At 33.2% G+C, this 25,713-nt stretch overlaps 1 protein-coding gene across 1 annotated transcript in view; it reads right to left on the bottom strand.

The window, feature by feature from the left end:
- Scp2 (Sarcoplasmic calcium-binding protein 2) overlaps positions 1 to 10,756 on the bottom strand; it is an 80,519-nt gene extending 69,763 nt beyond the window's left edge. Inside the window, exon 1 of the mRNA XM_076769133.1 lies at positions 10,420 to 10,756. Within this exon, the coding sequence (XP_076625248.1) occupies positions 10,420 to 10,728 (309 nt within the window). The 5' untranslated portion in view covers positions 10,729 to 10,756. The remainder of the gene's footprint in view (positions 1 to 10,419) is intronic.
- Between the last annotated feature and the right edge of the window lie 14,957 nt (positions 10,757 to 25,713).

The following is a 25,713-nucleotide window of genomic DNA, read 5'->3' as shown; positions in this document are numbered from 1 at the left end:
TACCACTTTTCGTTGTAACTAAAAAATGGGCAATTTTTTGAATCCAAACACCAACAAACGATCTTTTCCTCGACCTTTCCGACCAATAGTCAATTAACAAAACGTTCGCTCGAATATCTTAGCCGGTACCTCGCAAATGAACCTTTAATTGTATATTTGTACATGCAATTAGTGTGCAGTTCAACAGATCCAAGCAGTTAAACGACACTCGACCCGCTTGTAATCGTCGTTTCGGCAAATTGAAGGAAACTTTAGCCCTCCCTGGTCCACCCTTTCGTAGATAAAATCCGATTTGCAGACAGAACACGGGGAAAAAAGAGGATCGAATTTGGCGGGAAAGCTGGGTCTACGACTGGTATTAATCTCACAAGGAACTACCAGGATTATGGACCGTATTTACTAAGAATTTCTAATCCCTCTATCGTACAAAGTCGGACAGTATTTAATGGAAGTTCCCTTTGAGTCAGCACTCGCGTGTAAAATATTACGAACAACGGTGTACGATTATTATTTTAAGTTGAAATTTTTAATAAAACTCACTTTAGTCGAATATTTATTATTAATGATTATAATATTTTCGATGTCTCGGTCTATTATTTGGCTTAAATAAAATTAAACGAATCGAAAACTATAAGAAGTTCGTTGATTTATTTCTATTTATAGATTCGATTGTTAAAATTCGATTCCGTTGGGAGTCATCGATTAAAATTGATGACGTTGGTCAGAGGAAACGCGATAGCTTATTGTTAATCAGCGAAATGTTGGGCCAATTTCGTGCCAGCAATGTCGCATCGACGTAAGCCTCGTCCTCAATGGTCGTCGAGAAATGAGCGTCTGAATATTGCCGTCATATGGCTACCTCTCTTCCCTCCCCTTAAATCCTTTAGATTCCATCGTCCGGAGTTAATTGAACGACACTGTGTATCGTTTAGCTAAGCCAGATACAAGGGAACGATTGGTACGAACACTGCGGGAGGCAGTCGCTTGAAATCTTCCATGGTTTTCTTGGTAATTCTCATTGGGATCCGCGTCTTGAGACACGTAATACAAGTATTTAGCTTCTTCTGCTGGCCGATTTCATGATAGCGTATTAAAAAAAAAAAAAAATAGTGGAAATATTCGACATCCACAGATTGGTCAAACTGTCTCCTGTTGATCACTTAAGTCGTTATTAATATACAGGGTGGTCACCGTTCAGAGGTGAACTGGGACAAATTTTAATGGGAGATTCTAGAGGCCAAAATAAGACGAAAATCAAGAATATTAATTTGTTGATTGAGGCTTCGTTTAAAAGTTATTAGAAAATTAAATTAAAAGATTTCAAATCATTCTGGAAAAATTATTTTTGGTTGCGGGGATCAATTACAATCATTTTTGGTGAATAGACATACCCCTGAAATCCTACTCACTTTCGAGAAAAAAATTCCTGAACGAAAATATAATGTCTGTTCATGACTGAATGATTCCCCTGAAATTTCCTGTGTTTCAAATCGTTCTGAAAAAATTATTTTTAGTTGCGGGGCTCAATTACAATCATTTTTGGAGAATACATATACCCTTGAAATCCTACCCACTTTCGAGAAAAAAATTCAAGTAGGTACAGACATTTTTAGACGAAATTAGAAAATTTCAAATGATACTGAAAAAATTATATTTAGTTACAGGGGTCAATTACAATTATTTTTGGTGAACAGACATACCTTCGAAATCCTAACCATTTGCGAGAAAAAAATTCCTTACCGAAAATATAATATCTGACTATGACTGAATGATTCCCCTGAAATTTCATGTGTTCCAAATCGTTCTGAAAAAATTATTTTCGGTTGTAGGGGTCAATAAGTATCATTTTTGGTGAATACATATACTCCTGAAATCCTACTCATTTTCGAGAAAAAAATTCGACTATGTACTGAAATTTTTAGAAAAACGTAGAAGTTACGATCAGTTAAATGTTCGAAATTGTTTTCGAAAAATAAGCGTACGAAATTGAGCACAATTAAGTAGATAGTACGCGTTATCTGGAGAACGATTAACCACAATGTAGTTGTTAAATATTAAGATAAAAAAAAGTTTCAGGAACACGGTTTCTTTAAAACAGAAATTCTCGAACCGAAGGAATATGGCGGCAGAACTGCTTTCCACATTTGTGCGATCCTAACTTTTACAATAAGAGGTAAGTAATAACGTTTGAAAATTCTAGAAAAAGTTGGTAGCAGAGCCGCGAAAAGTTCATCTTAAAATGATTCAAGAACTCAGGATTAATAAAAAAAACAAATTTAATCGTTCGACGAGAATGAATTCAAAATATCAAGAATCTCTAGACAGCTCTAAAAATTTGAGAATTAAACAAAATCGATGTCTCGATATTTTCCATACAATTACTATTTTTAAAGTTATTTTTGTATATAACCAAACTCAATTTTTATTGGAAATGTTCTTCGACAATTTTTGAATAAATTCAGACTTGTTTCAAGACACGTGGGAAATTCTCTGAGAAAACGAGCACGCATAAAATCCACTTCACGTGGAAAGAAGAAATCGCGGTCGCATAGAAAGTGCGCCATTTAAAAGTTGCACTGTTATGTACCCAAAGTCTTACTTAGCCAGTGTTTAACAATGATCATGGACTGGTACAAATGATTGCTCGAGAAGGCAAGTCGACAAGAAGTGTCTTCTCTTTCTTCGAGTAGTTAACCCAGTAGCTCTGAAACTACTGCAGACATGAGAAAAAGAAGAGGCTTACGTTTCTCAAAGAATTTGTTGAATACTTATAAGACGATCCATTTCGAAAGAACGATTAATTTCTTCCGACAGAAGTCTCCGAGAATATTAATCCCTCAGGAAAATAATGTCAGAAGAGACAATTCATAATTTTTATCTTATAAAAAATACATCAACTACGAACAGCGTCGAAATATTATCAAAGACTCGTTTATTATGTCGTTAGTATTTTGTTCGAGCGCGAGAAAGGATCCTAAACGGGGATTTTTCGACTCGAAAAGCCGCCCTAACTCGACGAAAATTCTATTCCGTTTTAATTTGTTATTTATTCATGGAAAAATGGCACGTTCCAGCGGCTAAAGCCGATTTACAGCTCAGGAACTTTCGCTAACTCTGAATGTTGTTCGGGACAGAGCAATTCTCCTTCTTTCCCCCGAGGGCGCGTCCACCAAATTTGACTTTTTATTCGCGCGGTCGAGAACGAGCGCGTCCGGGAGTCAAGTTATTATTTTCCAGTAGGATCCTATGCAATGGACGCTGAGTGCTCGTAAACTACGAGTTCAAACTGTAAAACCGTAGGAACGGGAGGGGAGAAAAAAATTGTTGCACCGCCTGACATAAAACCATCGACTATTCGCATCTTTACTGCGTTCTCGTGTATCGTGACGGCGGGAAAAATGCAGGATTAAATTTATAAGAGAGAACAAGAGACGTTTCTTTATCCTTCGTTAACTTTATTCTACGAAGAACATGACAACAGGAGGAATTCTAATGAAGTTAAAAATAAGACCTGTTGCGGTCTAATAAAAAAACAAATGACAGATTATTGTATAAATAACTATGGGTATCCAATACGATTGTCTGATTAGGCCAATTGTGGTTATTGAAATAACGTGGGTCAAGTTGCATAATAAAATACTCCGTTTTCGAAAAAATCAATTTGCAACAAAACGAATGAAATTTCAGTCGAATAAATAATGAAGGAAGGCTTGATTGTTATGCAAATAACTATGCGTATAGAAATAATAGCATCTCATTATCGTATAAGTAGAATCATCCGATCAAACTATTGTTATTTAAACAATGTGAGTTAAATTTAGTGGTATAACAAGAACGGAGGGCGATTGTTTGTGTAAAAATGAGCGAAAAATGTAGAATAAATTTTTTCCATAGGACGCTTCGTTTTCGAGAAAATCAATTTAATAAATTGATACGATCAACGTGTCTGATCATTATTCGATATTTCCACTTATTCTGTCTTCTTTATATATTAACGAAGGTATTTTTAATTTTAACTGTTTCCAGCTAGTAACTGGACACTGAGCTCGACAAGAAACACATGCATATTACATTGCACATTAATATTTATAGATATTAACGTTTATTAAGATCAATGCAAGTAGAAATGATCGATAATTGTCGGACACTTTAAGGGAAACGTACTCCATAATTTTTCAAAGTTTTCTCGTAAACGAAGCATCGTACGAAATAACTTTATTCTACATTTTCGATCTATTTTCACGCGAAGAATCGATTTCCCGATTTATCGCGATTTTTTTTACCCGCTCTGAATAAATAAAACGAAATTGTGTATTTCTGTTGCTGCTACAATTGCGATGAAACTCGAAACGTGTTTACAGGGTGGCCCGTTTTAGAATTTAAGGTACGCGATGTCACAACGTTCCTATCAAAATGGCGGTTTATAACTAGCCGTAAAAATCGACTTCAAAGACAGATTACAAAAAGAAAAAATTGTCGACCAGAGACAGTTTTTAAGAAAAAGCATTCGTAGAGAAAATATAGATTTTGAGAAGCTCTTTTAAACAATTAAACCTTGAAATAAAATTATTTTAGAATTCGTACACACCCCTAGATGCATATGGATTTGATATATGGTAGATTTTCGCAAGACCATTAACTTAGTACTCCATTTAAATACAGATGTTAATCTCCACACGCGAGATAGTATTTCAAAGATACGATCGGTCATCCAAAGTCATTTTTCTCGTTGCAAGATAAAAATATATGTATTTATATATACGCGATTGTGGCTATCAAAAGAAAGGTCGCAACGATTGGATAATTTGTCAAAATTCTATTTCAAGCGGCTGAGAAATATGTTACGCAATAATAAAGCATAATGGGAGATAATCACTGTAAAAATTTACTGAAAATTTTACAGGATTTTCGCTGGATGCTTTTCCATGGCAGCATATAATAACTCTGCAGATTTGACTGCATATTGTTCAGCTCGAACATTAATTAATTCATGAACATGCGAGTAATTAAATAAACCCTTTCTCGAAAAATAAAAAGAATTCATCCAACAGAGAGTTAAATGTTCGTTGCATACGATGCATTTATATTTTAATCGCTTTTCTGTCGACTATTGTTTTTATTTGATCATATTTTTCATTTAGAACTATTTATCGAGAAATTATTGAATTATTTATTAATTACTGTATCGTTATAATCGTTTACTCAACTCGTTTAATTATAATTATATTAAATTAAATTAAAATTCATATTTGGAACTTCGATATAACTTCTTGGCCGATTACGTGACAACTAATTCTTGCAATTATATTTTCATAATTGTCTGAGACGATCACTTATTTGCCACCGGGCTTTTATTGAAATTAAAATTTTATTTCGAATTATTATATTAAATTGTAATCGAAATTCATTTCTCGGTGGGATTTCTTGCAAAACTTCGGATAATCGTTTTTCGATCAATTTGTTATAATTCCGCAACAATTGTACAGATGTTCTAATCGATCATCCAATTTCTGAATAATTACAAGTTGCTGAGCTTCTATTCCATAATTGCACGACTTTCATGGAGGCCATATAATTTCGTTAAAAGCATAATAACACCTGGGCCAATATTTCAATGAAGACTATGATTACGGTTTTATTAAAATTAATGATGATACTTTAGTTTTCTACCGCAATATCATCCTTTTCTGTTTAGTGCCGCAAAAAAAAACTGCTTCTCTTCGTTACATATTTATGCACATTTAAAAATAGTTACATGATTACGTATTCGAAATACTTCGTTATTTTTATTCCATAAATAAACGAGATAATGTTTACTACGGTGTCGGCGAATAATTGAAATTTTATTTTACATCGAGTATTTGATCGGAATCTTTATTTCGTTGATTTAAAAAATAATTGGAATCTATTTTCGTCCGAGTATACATTTTCTTGTAAATATCAATTTCATCGTATAAACATCTAATTTGATTAAAAACTGATTGCTCGCCCGGGCTCGTGTTTTAATAAAAAAAAATGATGATTGTTTTGTTGCTAATAATAATAACACTTTAGCTGTCCCGACAGCTTTCCTCTGCATTAGATGTCGTAGAAAACTGCGTACTTTTATTTCAGTACCACGACATAATGGGATAATGGAGACTTCGTAACAGAATATCACTGTTTGATATTTATTGACAATCATCGTTTAATAACTTCCATTGTGAAAACACGTACATCATTGTTCTCGTTCCGTTATTATCCGCGTATGAAACGGTATTCTATTACCAAATGCAATAGAAATATCCTCCGTTTGCAAAATAAAAGTCTCGTGGATGCGTAACAACTAAGGATACGCAAATAGAAAATCTAATTCCGTGACAGCGAATGCGACAAGAACGTAACACAGTATTGCCTTAAAAATGTTACATTTTACAATTGAAAGATTCAATTTTCATTTTATATTTCTCCCTTTGGTAAATTCATCGTGTCCATGTTCTGACTTTTCAAGTAAATTACGACACTCGAAAAATCTCACTTTTAATGTAATTCAACCAGCATCAATTAAATATATTTTTATGGATTTTATGGATATTTATGGGTAAAACAATTCTCCGCTTTAATCTTAGTGGGTTAACACTGTTAAAAACAAATTAACCAGCTACTAAATAACGTTACACAGCGCGATACGCAAAATTTTCTGCCAATTATTATAACATTCCATGCCCCAATTTTCGCACGAACGCCAAAACAAACAATTTCCAACGGGTTTAAATAATTTACGGGAACGTTAAGCTCGCCGGTGAAACATTCCCCATAACAAATACGTCGCGATTTAAGATTGTGTATTAAAATTAATAAGCTGGACGGCGACTGGGAAAGTTTCCGGAATTAAACGGAATGGCACCCGCGGCGAGCGCGATTTTTCAATTCGCGAAACGATAACGAAAGTTAAACGACTCTGCACAGGTGTGGTAAAGTTTAGGAAATTAAATCTGAAAATTGGGAAAATTAACGGTCCGTTTAGTACGATACTCTCGATCGATCAACGTTCTCGTTGGTCAGGGGGAAAAAATCACTGGAAGAGATCGGGCTGCTTTCACGCGATGCTATTCGCGTAAAAGTTCCTGATACGCCCAAGTATGCGGAATTTTCAAACACGTTAAGTTTCCCCTATACCCCCGATATCTTAAGACAACTATCGAACTCAGAGTACTCTGTAATTGAAGGCTCGAAGAAACAACAGAAGTAGATGGTCCATCATTTTCTGCTTTTTGCAATCGTATTTCCGATAGCACGAATTACTGGAGAGAACTTCACGAAACTTTAAATAAGATTTTCTATAATGCAACGAACTCTTTTATTAACGTTAATATTATTACAATTCTTTGTAGTTTTATTTACAAATACAAGTTACGTTGGAAAAGAATATATTAAAGTAGAGGGCACTTAATATTGAAATTCAATACAATTTCTTCTATTTTATATAAACTTTTTAATTACAGTAATGATTTCACTAATAATTTTAATCCATTTTGGTCGATGTTTATTAGACACAATTTTTATCTGAAAGTCTATTTACTGACTTCAGAATTTCTATCTGAAAATAAGATTTTCTGCAATGAACTCTTTTATTAACATTAATATTATTACAATTCTTTGTAGTTTTATTCATAAATACAAGTTACGTCGAAAAAGAATATATTAAAGTAGAGGATATTAAATATTGAAATTCAATACAATTTCTTCTATTTTATATAAACTTTTTAATTACAGTAATGATTTCACTAATAATTTTAATCCATTTTGGTCTATGTTTATTAGACACAATTTTTATCTGAAAGTCTATTTACTGACTTCAGAATTTCTATCTGAAAATAAGATTTTCTGCAATGAACTCTTTTATTAACATTAATATTATTACAATTCTTTGTAATTTTATTTACAAATACAAGTTACGTTGGAAAAGAATATATTAAAGTAGAGGGCACTTAATATTGAAATTCAGTACAATTTGTTTTACTTTATATAAACCTTTAAATTACAGTAATGATTTCACTAATAATTTTAATCCATTTTGGTCTATGTTTATTAGACAAAATTTTTTTTTTGTTGGACAAAATTTTTATCTGAAAGTTTATTTACTGACTTCAGAATTTCTATCTGAGAATAAGATTTTCTGCAATGAACTCTTTTATTAACGTTAATATTATTACAATTCTTTGTAATTTTATTCGCAAATACAAGTTACGTTGAAAAAGAATATATTAAAGTAGAGGACATTTAATATTGAAATTCAGTACAATTTGTTTTACTTTATATAAACTTTTAAATTACAGTAATGATTTCACTAATGATTTTAATCCATTTTGGTCTATGTTTATTTAGTTAGACAAAATTTCTATCTGAAAGTCAATTTACTGACTTCAGAATTTCTATCTGAGAATAAGATTTTCTGCAATGAACTCTTTTATTAATGTTAATATTATTACAATTCTTTGTAGTTTTATTTACAAATACAAGTTACGTTGAAAAAGAACATATTAAAGTAGAGGATATTAAATATTGAAATTCAATACAATTTCTTCTATTTTATAAAAACCTTTAAATTACAGTAATGATTTCATTAATGATTTTTATTCATTTTGGTGTATGTTTATTTAGTTAGACAAAATTTCTATCTAAAAGTCAATTTACTGACTTCAGAATTTCTATTTAAAAATAAGATTTTCTGTAATGCAACGAACAGTTTTATTAATTTTAATATTATTACAATTCTTTGTAGTTTTATTCACAAATACAAGTTACGTTGAAAAAGAATATATTAAAGTAGAGGATATTAAATATTGAAATTCAATACAATTTCTTCCATTTTATAAAAACCTTTAAATTACAGCAATGATTTCACTAATAATTTTAATCCATTTTGGTCTATGTTTATTAGACACAATTTCTATCTGAAAGTCAATTTACTGACTTCAGAATTTCTATCTGAAAATAAGATTTTCTGTAATGCAACGAACAGTTTTATTAATTTTAATATTATTACAATTCTTTGTAGTTTTATTCACAAATACAAGTTACGTTGAAAAAGAATATATTAAAGTAGAGAACATTAAATATTGAAATTCAGTACAATTTGTCCTATTTTATAAAAACTTTTAAATTACAGTAAATTGTTTACCATATATTTTTCTTAAATTATAACGAACGTTTCACTAACGATATTAATCCATTTTAGTCTATGTTAGACAAAATTTGTATCTGAACGTCTATTTAATGATTCAGTGACTCTTTCACTCTTAATATTTATTTATTTTATATTATTTCTTGAAACTGTGTGAAAATGCATTTCTTTCACATTTATTTTATTTATTTCCATATTGATGTTTGAAACAAGAAATCTGAACTATTCGTATATAATCTTTCCATATGTTGACAGTTGTCATAAATAACACAAATTAAAATATTATAATGTGTTGTGTACAATTTGCTTTTATTTTTTGAAACTGCTTATTTTTTAAAATAAATTAAAAGATTCAGAATGCATTCGACGCAAATAAAATATAATAGTATATTTTGCCCTGACTGTTGCAGAAGTATAACATAAAATACGAATTATAAATTCGTTAAAATAACTGGGTTTGTCGATGGATTCTGTATTCGAGCTTTAAGAAGTAATATTGATAAAGACGACAATCGTGTAACATACATGATTTCTCGACTTAATGATGCAAACTACAATTAACCAATTGCACACTTAAATTAAATGGAATGTGGTCGAACGTAACTGGCTTATCGAATCTACTTGTTCAGAAAGGACTTCAAGAAACGACTGGAATTTCTCTAACATACTCTTCTCGCGCATAGAATATTATCAAATTGAAATAAATTATATAAATGTAATTTAAAAATTAATTCCAATCGCCACGAAATTTCAAACAGAGTGAAACCTATCTCAATTTTTCATTCGTAGTCCAAACAATCACTTTTTAAAATTATCATTCTCGCACGGTACGAAAAATTCCTTTCCAACGAAACGTGTAAAATAATTAAACAAGCGAGAATTTCGAATCACCACAGGTTTGGAACGTTTCTCTATTAATTCTGAGCTTCGTTTAAATTTTCGTTCGCGAAGATAAATACATAAAGATTCATTTTAACAAACTTTGCCAACCGCAAAATCGCCAGTTCACTTCCTCCGATCGTCTCGACATCGCCACAAGCCAAAAAAATTTATCAGAACCAATCTGATCACTGTGATCGCACTTGCACTGATCCATTCGAGGCTCGATATCAGAAATCGTGTCTGCTCCCGTCACTTCGGCTCAGAGATAAATTACAACGCCGCGGATATATCGAGTGAACATTTTTCCCTCCAGTCGAATAAAGAAAAGAAAAAAAAGAAATGTAAAATTATTAAAAATTCTTCGCACCTACCTGCGTGGGTCGAGCGAGCCTAGGCTGAGTCCACGGAGCGTAAAGGGTGGCAGGGAAGCGAATAGTTTCCTGTGTAGCGATCGGGAACGCAGGTGGAAATGAAAAAAACGAGCAAACCACCGCGAAACAGCGAACGTGCGACGTGAATGACGGACAGATGAAGCACAAAGTGCGCGCAGCGGGCTCGGGCTTCTCCTCTTTATACCCTCGAACTTGTACCTGTGCTTGCGCAGATCGGCCTCTTAAGCTACGTCCACTAGGCTCCTTCGTCGCGCAAAAACCACCACGTGCTCTAATCGTGCGTCCCATCGATGCTACCTATTTAAAATCGACTACTTTCCCGGCCAGATTCAACCCACATTCTGGAGTTTCATTTTTTTGGTCCATCAAAGATTTTTTTATAACAAAAAGTATTAGCTTATAAACTTTGACACTTTGCGTACATATTCACTTATGCTCTAGGAACGTTCATAATTTTTTTCGAGAAAAAATAATAAAAATTGAATGAATTATATGTCATTGAACAGGAAGACTAGTTCTGGAATTTCATATTTCTGGTCCTCCCAGAGATTTTTTTTTTTATGAAAAAAAACACACGTTTATAAACTTTGACACTTTGCGTACATATTTACTTATGCTCTAGGAACGTCCATAATTTTTTTCGAGGAAAAGTAATAAAAATTGAGAGAATTATATGTCATTGAACAGGAAGACTAGTTCTGGAATTTCATATTTCTGGTCCTCCCAGAGATTTTTGTTTTTATGAAAAAAAACACACGTTTATAAACTTTGACACTTTGCGTACATATTTACTTATGCTCTAGGAACGTTCATAATTTTTTTCGAGGAAAAGTAATAAAAATTGAGAGAATTATATGTCATTGAACAGGAAGACTAGATCTGGAATCTCATTTTTTTGGTCCTTTCAGAGATTATTTTTTTATAAATAAAATATTAGTTTATAAACTTTGACACTTTGCGTACATATTTACTTATACTCTAAGAATGTTCATAATTTTTTTCGAGCAAACGTAATCAAAATTGACTGAATTATATGATATTGAACGATAAGACCAGATCTGGAGTCTCATTTTTTTGGTCCTTCAGAGATTTTTTTATAACAAAAAGTATTAGCTTATAAACTTTGACACTTTGCGTACATATTCACTTATGCTCTAGGAACGTTCATAATTTTTTTCGAGAAAAAATAATAAAAATTGAATGAATTATATGTCATTGAACAGGAAGACTAGTTCTGGAATTTCATATTTCTGGTCCTCCCAGAGATTTTTTTTTTTATGAAAAAAAACACACGTTTATAAACTTTGACACTTTGCGTACATATTTACTTATGCTCTAGGAACGTCCATAATTTTTTTCGAGGAAAAGTAATAAAAATTGAGAGAATTATATGTCATTGAACAGGAAGACTAGTTCTGGAATTTCATATTTCTGGTCCTCCCAGAGATTTTTGTTTTTATGAAAAAAAACACACGTTTATAAACTTTGACACTTTGCGTACATATTTACTTATGCTCTAGGAACGTTCATAATTTTTTTCGAGGAAAAGTAATAAAAATTGAGAGAATTATATGTCATTGAACAGGAAGACTAGATCTGGAATCTCATTTTTTTTATCCTTTCAGAGATTATTTTTTTTATAAATAAAGTATTAGTTTATAAATTTTAATACTTAGCCTACATATTTATTTATGCTCTAGGAACGTTCATAATTTTTTTCGAGAAAAAGTAATCAAAATTGACTGAATTATATGTCATTGAACAGGAAGACTTGATCTGGAATCTCATTTTTTTGGTCCTTTCAGAGATTATTTTTTTATAAATAAAATATTAGTTTATAAACCTTGACACTTTGCGTACATATTTACTTATGCTCTAAGAATGTTCATAATTTTTTTCGAGCAAACGTAATCAAAATTGACTGAATTATATAATATTGAACGAGAAGACCAGACCTGGAGTTCCATTTTTTTGGTCCTTTCAGAGATTATTTTTTTATAAATAAAGTATTAACTTATAAACTTTGACACTTTGCGTACATATTCACTTATGCTCTAGGAACGTTCATAATTTTTTTCGAGAAAAAGTAATAAAAATTGAGTGAATTATATGTCATTGAACAGGCAGACTAGATCTGGCATCCCATTTTTTTGGTCCTTTCAGAGATTATTTTTTTATAAATAAAGTATTAGTTTATAAACTTTATTACTTAGCCTACATATTTATTTATGCTTTAGAAATGAACATAATTTTTTTCGAGTGAACGTAATCAAAATTGACTGAATTATATGTCAAGTAACGAGAAGACCAGATTTGAGGTCCCTTTTTTTTGGTCCTTTCAAAGATTATTTTTTTATAAATAAAATATTAGCTTATAAACTTTGACACTTTGCGTACATATTTACTTATACCCTAGAAACTTTCATAATTTTTTTCGAGAAAAAGTAATAAAAATTGAATGAATTATATGTCATTGAACAGGAAGACTAGATCTGGAGTCTCATTTTTTTCGTCCTTTCAGAGATTATTTGTTTATAAATAAAGTATTAGTTTATAAATTTTAATACTTAGCCTACATATTTATTTATGCTCTAGGAACGTTTATAATTTTTTTCGAGAAAAAGTAATCAAGATCGACTGAATTATATGATATTGAACGATAAGACCAGATCTGGAGTTCCATTTTTTTGGTCCTTTCAGAATTTTTTTTTTTTAGTATAACTTGTGTAACATATAGCATCTTATGGTTGTATAAATATTTACAAATTAGTATTGTTACATATATTAGATCATCCATTCAGTCATGCAGAAATAAATTTTTTAAAATTAGAAACTGCAAAAGGGAAAGTGAAACTTAACGAATTAAATGCTTCACGAAGACTCTGGATCAACAATGAATAAATTGATGGAGTTGCGACAAAGAATAGAAAGTGCCATATGTTACAATAGAATACACGGAACGAGTATTTAAAAATGTACGTCGATCAATGTCAGTCGTGTATTGAAATGGATGGGGAACTCATCGATCATCTTTCACAAAAGTGAAAACAAATTTTTAGATTTTTACAGAATTTATTTTAAGACTCACGTTGATCAAATAACTTTTACTCCTCTCAATGAGTAATATAAACCTTGAACGACTTGGATCCTTCGTTTTGAACACTCTGTATATAATGGGTTTGTCGAAAATAATTCATTTTTTACGAATCTCTCTAAAAGAAAGAAGGGTTCATTTTCGTAAAAAGAAAAACGATTTTTTCATGACACAACTTTCGTTTCAACTATTTGTTTCTATCTGCAATTGTGGCTAAATTCTTAGGTCTAACGAACGTTTGTGCAAAGTTTCATCGAATCGTACAGGTCACCTGGGATAAGATTATTAAAATGGCAGATTACACTTCGAGTGACGTCATTGACATAATTTTGATTTTAGGAGAATACCGTGGAAATTGCAAACGCGGTGGAATCGTGAAAGACATATACATAGATCAACGACATCCAAATCATAGTGCTATTCGTCGTTGTGTGATACGTGCTCGTCAGGGACACTTATCCAAGAATGTCAATCGACCGTCAGATTATTGCAGTCGCAGCGTTAATAGTTTGGAAACCTTTATACAGAAAGCTTTTCCATGAAAACCAAAAAGAAATCGGAGGAAACTTAACAGTTTCAACATCTTTGTTATAAAATTGCCATACATAACTAGCCAAACAAACTTCTAGAAAAATGTTTAGTGCTGATGTATGGCTAATGTAGAGGCTAAAATAAGACGAAAATCAAGAATACTAATTTGTTGATTGAGACTTCGTTAAAAAGTTAGAAACATTTCACAGTATATTTTCGGTAAAGAATTTTTTTCTCGAAAGTGCGCAGGATTTCAGGGGTATGTATATTGACCAAAAATGATTGTAATTGATCCCTGCAATCGAAAATAATTTTTGCAGAACGATTTGAAATTTTTTTTTTCGTCGAAAAATTTAGGCACCTACCCTCTGTCGATTTTTCTTAAAAATTCGTTTTTTATTCATAGTAATTCTGTTTGACGCCCTACAGAAAAATTGTCTAATACTTTTTTGTAGGTACCCACGAGCTCTACTTCAAAAAAAAGTTTCATTAAAATATATTCATTATTGTGTGAATTATGGCCGTTTGAAAATTGGACCATTGCTATAGGGTTTTTCTCATTTTGCGGTGTCAAGGATTAACTTTCCGAATATTTTTGGAATTTCCTCATATTCTCCATCAAAATACGCGTAGTTTGCTTTTTTAAACATTAAAATCGTCCAATCCGTTCAGGAGTTATGACATTTTAAAGATTCGCATGAGGGGGTAACATTTCTGGCCTGAAATTATATTTTCGGTAAGGAATTTTTTTCTCGAAAGTGCGTAGAAATTTGGGGGTATGTCTATTCACCAAAAATGATTGTAATTGATCCCTGCAATTAAAAATAATTTTTTTAGAACAATTTGAAATTTTTTAATTTCGCCGGAAAATTTCAGTACCTACATGAATTTTTTTCTCGAAAGTGTGTAGGAATTTAGGGTTATGTCTATTCACAAAAAATGATTGAAATTGAGCCCTGCAACAGAAAATAATTTTTTTAGAACGATTTGAAATTTTTTAATTTAATTTTTTAATAACTTTTTTAAAGAAGCCTCGATTGCCTCGATTCAACATTGCATCGTTTAACATGTGCGTTATGTAAAATATGTAAAATGAAAAATGTATTATCCACAGCCCTTTGTAGAATCAGTTTTCCGGAAATATATGCATCTACGCGAGCATAACTAGTCTACTAATAGCTAAACCATTATTATGATTTAATCTACTTCAACAAATCAGGTAGCTGTGGTCCCAAGTGCCAATGGACTGTTGCACGAAGTTGCCATAATGTTGTTAGGGCAAGTTGTCTAACCGACGTCGTACTAACGCGAGTAAATATTACATACGACAAATTATTAACTTATTATTTCTGTCGATACCCTGCTATTCGGAAAATTAACACCTTCAAATTATTTTCCTTTACTAAGATTACCGTAACTTCTGAAATATTGAATATTTTTCTACGAAAAAAATTGTGGATATTCTTCGAACATAGATCTAAATATATCTATTCGAACTTCATACAAAAATACTTTACCGTTTTTCCTTAAAAAAATTCCAAACAAATCTAAAGTAAAATACCTTCTTAAAATTTCAAGAAATAAAAAAACAAGGTCGAAGGACATTTATAAGTTATTAAAATTATCGTAAGGAATCCGACCACGAGTAGACATCGTTTATTCACGAGTACGAACTTCGATTCCGATTAATTTTGTAAAATACAAGCGACAAGAAAAGGAGGATCGATCGAAGTTTCGCGAAATAAACCCCGCGACGCCTGTTTGAAATTTTTAAATCGCAGAAGACTCGTTAAAGAAAAAGGGAGACGGTCCACAGGTTAAAACCACGCCTAATTAATAAGTTACAAAGTCATCGTGGGAACGCTCACAGAGATCGATCGATTACGGCGAGAAATTCGTGTATCGCGAACAATGGAAGCAGATGGAGGATCAATCGGTTACGCATTGCCGTGATTGATACGTCGACAGACCTACAATGGAACGTCGATTAAACGAACCAATTGGTATCATAACGAGGCTGCTCGAATGAACAAAAAGTCCTCGACTTTTCAGGATCATTTTCGTACGCCAAAAGTCATCTTAACGCCTCCGAAGTCCGCAATTCGACGCTCGTTTGGGTCGCCATTTCGAACACCACGATATTAAAAAATCGTTATAATAATTTTATTTCACCCTTCGACGTTGACAAATAATTTTTCAAACGTGTACTATTTAACATTGTCAAAATTTGCTCGTACAAGAAATAACAGATTTGTTTTATGAATGTAAAAATATGTTGATTTTGATAGATAAGACGAGTAAGTAGCCTCATGATTACGAAACATGTCGTCCAGAGCTTGCAACGAGTCAGACTTACAAACATTTTGCAGAAAAATAATAAACACGGATAAAATCCAATTGCTATTCACAGACGTGCAGCTTTCGAGAAGAATTCCTCGAGCAAAATGACAAAATTAATTGCGCCGGTTCAACGATGTGCCCGATCATCCCCGAGCTATCAGTTTAAACCGCAGAAACGAAACTTCGGAACGGTTTGCACACCTGTGGCTGCGCCATGAGCCGGCATCTTTCGTACGAAAACCATCGCGTTAATTTTACAGGAAATTTTGCAACGAATTATTCGATTCTGCCTTTCAGGTATTCAGGGTATCAAATATTCAGGAAAACAATAAAAAAAAGTTCACATAAACATACGTCCAATTAGACCTTGTTTTCGAGCTATAACGAGTTGTATTTGGAATCCAACGTATACAAAGTGCCTATTAATTATGGCTGTCATAGATTGCGTTGGGAATTCCCAACATTTATTAACGGACCTCAGTTAGTGAATATTATATCAATTTGGCGTACACCTTATTAGTTAAATTACTTAATCAGCAGTTTGGCAACCTTTTGTAAATTATGGTATAATGCAAATTGCCGTGCTATAAAGGAACCATACCTGCCCCTGGGGACAGCGGACACCTACCCCTGCACCACCCTCAGTGGGTGGGATTTCGAATGTCTGAGGACTAGCCCACGAGGGATGGGCAGGGGTTTGACTGGCGATTCCAAATCTCCACCTATTTTTGAATGTGTGTAAAATCGCGGGGCATGAGTTTTTAGAGCGAGAACAAGTATGAACACTACAAGAACACCATAAAAACCGTTACAAATTAAAATCGAACCGAGGACATTGAAAATTAAACTGTTAGCACCTATGTAAATATTGTAAATAAATTCAAGTGTTGTAAATAGTATGGAACCTTCCACGAACACAGTGGGAGTCTACAGATTGTGTGTGTGTTGAGAAGATATGAAAGTGAACGTTGCTTGTATGGAAGGGATGAGAGCGATGGGAAAACAATGTGTGTCGTGGCCATGTTTCAGTGTAGTTTCGTAGTTTGTAGTTCTGTAGTTGTAGTTTCATGTTTGGAAGTAAACGTGACAGAGTGTAATATGCGTGTGATGATTTAGACAGTGAACGAGCAATCTATGTAACGAATTAAGAAACGAGAGATTACTGAAGTGATTGACAGAGAGAAAACGTAATCAAGTGAGAGCAAGAGAGACCCAAGGGAGAAACCAATTCGCGTATATTAGCGTGTTTTTAATTGTTCACGGTGTTTATGTCGTGGCTTCGTTGTGTAAATAAGTTGTTTTATTGTTCCTTTTGCTCACATTAATAACGAATGTCAAATGGAAACGGTATGACAGTCGATGATAAAATTTTGTTGTGAACGTGAATAAATACAATGTGTTAAAGAAGAAACTCGCCATAACTCGAAAACAAGATCGAATATATGAATTTACGTGGACTTTGTTTTATTGTTTTCATGTGTAGAATCTAGTCCCACGTACTATACACCCTGTATATCTGTATGGGGTCGAATACTAGATGTTTAGCGAGGTATTTGCGATGGAATGGTTAATATCGATGACTGGAAGGCCTGGCGCTCTTCTTTTTATGAAACAACGCGCGTGAAATGGATTTCACGGTGTTTACCAAGTGAAAACTGATTTATGATTTGTTTAAGAATTCTGGTACGCGTATGTGGATGAGACATTGGCTAGCGGGAGTACCGAGACCTCTCTATGACATACCACGGATAGGCGACGCTCCTATTTGCTGGCTTCCGTCAATCAAACCGCAACTTAACTACCACCTTCGACGCGGATTTCATGGGTTTCGTGCACGTCGCTTAACTTGATTTATAAGAGGCATAAATTGCGATCGGTGGATCCGCGCGTTTAATACCACGTCTATTAATTAGGGCTTCTCCGTACAATTTCGCGACTATAGACTCCAGTTATGTTCAAACTCGATCAATTTTTGGTACTTAACGCTAGCACTGCGGATGACGGGTCTCTTTCGACCCGGATGAAACTTTACATTCGTTCCTACCCTCTATTTTTTAGAACGTTAATGTTTCTGGTATTTTCTATGCACTCTGTGACTGTTTATATTTATATTTCATTGGTATTTTAATAGCAAGGGTGCAGTAAAATTCTTTCAATAAGACAGAAAAGTATTCAGAACTAAATTAGGATCATTCTGTCTTCTAACAAATGAGTGAAACAAATATTATGTTATTATGGGTTCGTTTAAATATATAAGTATTGAAAAATGTGAGATATGGGTCTAAGAAGACCCAGAGAAATAATTTGTCGTTTCAAAATGTTATTTGTTTTTTTATTTCAAACGAAACGAAGCTCTGAAGTGAGATAGTGCTGCTTAAATTGGATCGCTTTCCACGTTTTTTAACATTATAACATGAATACTATTAGATGGATATTTAAACATGTTATTGTATATGTATATACAGGGTGTTCGGCCACCCCTGGTAAAAATTTTAATGGAAGATCCTAGGGGCCAAAATAAGACGAAAATTGAGAATACCAATTTGTTGATGGAGACTTCGTTAAAAAGTTATTAACATTTAAAGTTCCACCCGAACTGAATTTTTTTCTCGAAAATGCACAGGATTTCGGGGATATGTCTATTTACAAAAAATGATTGTAATTGACCCCCGCAACTGAAAATAATTTTTTCAGAACGATTTGAAACACATGAAATTTGAGAGGGAATCATTCTTTCACGATCAGACATTACATTTTCGGTAAGGAATTTTTTTCTCGAAAGTGTGTAGTATTTCGGGGGTATGTGTAACGACCAAAAATGATTGTAATTGACACTCGCAGCCGAAAATAATTTTTCCAGGCAGAAATTTTTTAATTTAATTTTTTAATAACTTTTTAACGAAGCCTCAGTCACCAAATTGGTATTCCTGATTTTCGTGTTATTTTGGCCTCTGGAATCCTCCATTAAAATATATAGTCAGCAAAAAAATTGTTCGACTTAATATAAGAGAAAAACATTGTACACACCTAGAAATATATTTGGTATCAAAATAATTCATGCAATTCCTGATAGCGACCCAACCACGAGGTCGAAACGTCGACACGTTGCATGTCATACGTTGCACGATTGTTCTGGAAATTCTAAATAAATAATCCCGAATAAATTTCAGCCCCCTATGGCCCAATCGATCGATACGAAAGATTATTATCAGGATCTGGAACGATAGCAACGAGCGTTTAAAAAGAACCGGGCTAATTTGCTTCGAAAAGAGAGTGTTCGGTTTTATCAAGACGAAGGAAGTTTCGACTACATTCGACGAATCGTACGGTGATAAAAATTTATTAATTCGAATTTGAATTATAGGATTCCCTTATCGCGTTATATCGCTGATTATAATAACTGCAAATGAATTATTTCGTTTCATCCTTGTCGGAAAAGGAGATATACTCTCATTAAGATAAAAGCAGCAGACCCTTAAGACACCATGGAAAACCCATTATCATTTTATTTGCTTCCTATTAGGCTGTCATATAAAATCTCTGGATTGGCCGGTTACTTCTTGTTTATTATTATCGTTGTTGTTATTTATATTGCTGTAGTTATTGTCACTGAACATCTTTATCACGTGCACTTAAAGGTGTAAACAAAAACAAATACGATGAAGTATCTGAAAATGCAAAAAATCCTGACACAAAACTGTTTTTGAGCAAAAAAAAAAGCCCAAATTCTATTAGAAAATCTTTCAAGAGTAATCGACAGTCGCAAAGAGCAACGATAACGTTATTAATCTAATAATTTACACAAATATACAGGAATATGCAAAACATGTTCAAACAGTTTTATTACTTAAATATAATAATAATCAATTATAAATAAAATTACAATATGTTAAGAGTATTTTTTCAATATTGTCAAGAGTGTCATATCACCAAGATGTGATTAGTAGACTGAAATAGATCGGAAGCCATATAAGCATTAATTTTGTGAAAAGAGTAAAAAATATATTTTTAAGGACCTCTAGTGATTCGACAAACTTCTACTCAGGTTTCACTCTTTTATCTATTTCTTAGGAACATGTACTTTCGCATAAACATCCACATAAACATGACCCAGATGTCGACCGCGACGTAAAAGAGAACCAGACGAAGATGACGAAGATGAGAATCGCTGCGATCGTTTAACTCGCGAGAGCCTGACACGATTCTCTGCATCTTTGACGTTTCCCTCGTATCAGCAAGCATCTGGCGGACCTCGAATAATAATCGTTCGCTCGGCATTGCAGTGGTCGTCGAGTGGTTCCGCGCGAAGGGTCTGAGGAATCAAGAGGAATCAAATCGTCGAATTCGATCGAGGATGGCCCTGGTCCTCGAGCCTACTTGTCTCCGGCGATGTCTCGAAACACCCTTGCATTCCGTCGGCCTCGCGGAGTCGACTCAGCAGTCGCACACGTCGACGATTTTTCGAAACTGAACAATTCCTCCTGGCCACCTTTCGGCCCAGCGAACAGCTGATCCGTATCTCGGCCGTCGACAAGCCGGGAGAGACGTACTTCGTGACCCTTCAGCTTAAATAACGTAAGCAACTTTCCTCCTTTTCTGCCCGGCAATCTTTTATCGCGGTCTTCCTCGGGGTTTCGCTCGATCGAAACTCGATATTTTGCGTTCGGTTCGCTCCAGGAAATTTCACGCGAAATAAAAAGACGATATTTCGCTGTTTACCTTTGCTTTCGGCTCTTTTTCTAATCCCCTAACTTTATTCGCGCCCTGTGGATGCCGTAACGCGTTTTATTTTCCGTAATGTATGGCAGGATTATTTTAATTCGAGCTCCGGGAGGCGGGCAGTCGCTCTTGGCCAATCCTGCTCGAGCACTGTTATCTCCATGGCAACGACGAATCTTATTGGACGTTTAACCGTAATGAATGGCGGAATATCACGTTGATATTGACAAATAAGCGGTCGATTAGGTAGTTTGTGTTTCAACCACGACGACGGAAATGTCTAGAAAACCCCTAATTTTCTATCCATTTAAAGGTGACAATAAAAACATAGATCTTGATGTGTCTAAATTAACCCCTTGGCATACAATGACGAGTCTGACACGTCACGAGTTCATGATGTCAAGTTTCGCAATTATGAGGCTACTCACTCGTCATCGAATCTTATAAATTAAAATCAATACATTTTTACATTCACAAGGTAGTCGTAAAACAAGTCTATTCTTTTTCTTGTACGAACAAATTTAAATCAAATTAAATGGTATACGTTTGAAAAATTATTTGGAATTAAATCGTATATCAAGGGATTAATTATAGAGAAAGATTGTTCTATTAAAAGGATAATAAACCTAGGAATAAAGTTTCTGATCTAAGATAGACCCAGTATATTTTATACCCATGGATTCCAAAACTGAACGAGTATTAGTTGCTCGGTTGTTTGACTCGCGATACACTTAGACCCATCGCTAGTCATTGTCGAACAGAGTAGACGAAGAATTTTTCCTGTCGTTGGTGTAAGGTCACCCCGAAGTCAATACCTTTTTCTGTCCCTTTTCTTAGATCCTGGACTCGATGTGCTCGTAGAAGTCAGTTCACAGAAGCGACGCTACAAAGAATAACGTTACTAAACACAGCCACCTCTATGGCGGGTAATTCCCAGGTAGAACATGAAATCCTTCCGTTGCAGTGGCTAAATATAACCCAGTAATCATTCCAGCAGTGATCCAGAACGAAGAAAGGAAAAATATCGCGCGTTTCACGCTTCGAGCTGTGAAATATCGATATAAAAAGGGAATGAAGCCCATTATATCCGGGGGCGACAATATAAGGGGGTGACGTTACGACGGAAAGTTGTGAGCCAAGCAATTTCGTTCTTAGGAGGCTGTGTGTTACAGTGGTGAATAAATCTTGCGCTAGCTACTCGCACCTCCTTTACCAACCCCCTCCCTCCCCCCTCCCGCGATCCTACTTAGAGATTATTATCAGTTAAGATACGTGACAAAGCGCAAACTGTATTTCACGTTTCCAAACTTTCTCTAAAACTGACCGAATCGAATCTACTTTTTACGAATGCAATTAGCAAATTACTTCTACGGACATATACAGAGTGATCGGCCACACCCTGGGAAAAATTTTAATGGGAGATTTTAGAGGCCAAAATAAGACGAAAATCAAGAATATCAATTTGTTGATTGAACCTTTGTTAAAAAGCTATTAAAAAATTAAATTGAAAAATTTCAAATCGTTCTGGAAAAATTATTTTTGGTTGCGGGGGTCAATTATAATCATTTTTGGTGAACAGACATACCCCAAAAATCCTATGCACTTTCGAGAAAAAAATTCGAGCAGGTGCTGAAATTTTTTGACGAAATTAAAAAATTTCAAATCGTTCTGGAAAAATTATTTTTGGTTGCAGGGGCCAATTACAATCATTTTTGGTCAATACACATACCTACGAAATCCTACGCATTTTTAAGAAAAAAATTCGAGAACGTGTGAAATTTTTCGACGGAAAAAAAAATTTTTTAAATCATTCTAAAAAAATTATTTTCGGTTGCGGGGGTCAATTACAATAATTTTTGGTCATTACACATACCCTCGAAATCCTACGCACTTTCGAGAAAAAAATTCATTACCGAAAATATGATGTCTGACCATACCATTGATATATTTCCCTGAAATTTTATGCAAATCTTTAAAATGTCATAACTCCTGAACGGATTGGACGATTTTAATGTATAAAAAAGCAAACTACGCGTATTTTGATGGAGAATATGTAGAAATTGCAAAAATATTCGAAAAGTTGTTCCTTCAACCTGTAAAATTAGAAAAACCCCATAAAAATGGTCCAATTTTCAAACAGCCATAACTCCTACAATTGTGAATATATTTCAATGAAACTTTTTCCTGAAGTAGAGCTTATAGGTACCTACAAAAAAGTATTTGACAACTTTTCTGTAGAGCGTCAAACAAAATTACTAAAAATGAAAAACGACTTTTTAAGGAAAATCGACAGGGGGTAGGTGCCTAAATTTTTCGACGAAAAAAAAAAATTTCAAATCGTTCTAAAAAAATTATTTTTAGCTAGGTAGGTCAATTACAATCATTTTTGGTTAATAGACATACCCCCGAAATCCTGCGTATTTTCGAGAAAAAAAAATTCAATACGGACAGAACTTTAAATGTTAATAACTTTTTAACGAAGCTACAATCAACAAATTTGTATTCTTGATTTTCGTCTTATTTTAGCCTCTAGAATCCCCCATTAAAATTTTTCCCTGCAGTGGCATCATATCGAATTCGAGGTAACACTCCACGAATTCAAATAATAAATAACACATGAAAATAATAAATTATTAAAAATTTAATTGAATAAAAATTAAACCCAAAAAATGAAGTACTTGAAATTAATCTTATAAATATAATTCTTAAATATACAGTTATAAAAATTAAAGTAAATTGACTTTTAAAATACTCAGTATTAAGTCCTGAAACTAATTCAGATTCACCCTCAATTAAATCGAAATTAGTTTTATTTAATTCAACTTATAATCTCAACAAAAATATTAAATATAAAGGAACTAAATATAAAATAAATTTAACAAATGTTTGATATAAAACTAATTTATATAATTAACATCCTTCAATTATTATAATATATTAATATAATATTATCTTAAAAAATTACCGTAAAATTACCTGATTTTTATGGGGGGGCGAAAGAAACGTGGCTACGCTTTAAAAATACTGAATCGAAGCTATTAAATTCAAAGTCATATTTTTAACAACGAAAAATAAATTGGATTTCCTTCTTCACGCTGGAGCAATCGAGGAATTTGAACTTTTATTTTAAAGTACCGTGAAAAGGTACGCGCAGAAAATATGACGAATAATAAAACTAAACCGACAGGGGCAATTTTGAGATTTAAAAAACGAGCACGTGTTATATTTACGAAAAGCGGAACGAAAATAAGCGATTCTATAGAAGACGGTAGGGAAAAGGTGTCCACGTAATGTTTATGTATTTAGCATCGGCTTACTAGAAGCACTTCCTTTTCTAATACTAACGGTGCCTGTTGCATATCATAAATAAATATGTATCGTAAAATCTCGGTATTCACGATCTTTTAAAATGTAGAATTCTTTTGTGTTCGGGGACGCGTGTAACAATAGCATCAAAGGAATCGTAAGAAACAGTATCGCGTCTACGTGAACGAGTAAAAACTGACAGTAAAAAAACAACATATTTACGACACGTGCATTGATTAGAATCGTAACATTAAAAATGTTTAAAGGTACATTATTACAGTAAGGTATTTTTACCGATAGCCATTTGTAGAATAATTCAGTGTATTTCAAATATAAAATTAATTTTATAATCATTCTATATTTTGAATAATTATAGTCATCCATTTTCTATATTTCGATTAAATTAATGCAAGTCTTCTAACGTTTATAATATTATTGATTTATTGTCGGTCGATAAATTAATATCACTCTATTTTGGAAGGCCTTCGAAAGAATATCTGAAAAATAAAATGCAAGTTACAAAATGGCTGAAATATTTCACAGAATTAAAGAAATTTTGTAAAAATGAGAAAATATTTGTGCTGCTGTTGATAATAAAGTCTGCACAAGGTAACCTGCTGTCACTACAAAAATATAAAATTAGTAAAACTTTATTTAGTGAATTATTCTACTATACATATAATTAACATTGAGTTACAATTTTAAAAGCAGTATTCGAATAAAATTGTATTGATTATTTGAAAAGAATGAATACCCTCTGAAAGTAACAGACTTATTAATTTACACAAATTATAATCATTTTGAATAATTTTTTATATATTCTACCATAGATAATGTACAAAATGGACATTTCATCTGAAGAGATTTGGTATAAGAACTGAAATACCGATCTGGTATAAACCAGCTGTTTTTTAGCAACCTCTTTGTTCGAAGAACGATCGCTTTGATCACTATACCACAGACGAGGTACACGAGTAGATCAGACCTTACACCCAATGAATTTTTTTGGCCCATTTTTCTAGGGCTCTAGAACCCCATTACCATTTTCGTGTCACTCGCAACATTACCAACAGAAATCAAAATGTTAAAAAGATCATGCATTAAATTGTAAGGAGATCCTCGTAAAAAGGCTTTAATCTTCGTAATGGCTTTAATGAGTCGATGATCAACAATGATTAGCTTATGGTCACTGGTGGTCAACAGTGAGGTTGACATCAAGGTCAGCGGTCCAGTGAAGATCCAGAAATGGTCAAGAGATGGGACCAATCGAAATAGTATTGTTC

The sequence above is a fragment of the Colletes latitarsis genome, chromosome 7 (genome assembly GCF_051014445.1).
Source record: "Colletes latitarsis isolate SP2378_abdomen chromosome 7, iyColLati1, whole genome shotgun sequence".
In the NCBI taxonomy this organism is placed as follows: domain Eukaryota; kingdom Metazoa; phylum Arthropoda; class Insecta; order Hymenoptera; family Colletidae; genus Colletes; species Colletes latitarsis.
The sequence above is the reverse complement of the archived record's forward strand: the minus strand, read 5'-3'. Positions and strand labels throughout refer to the sequence as shown.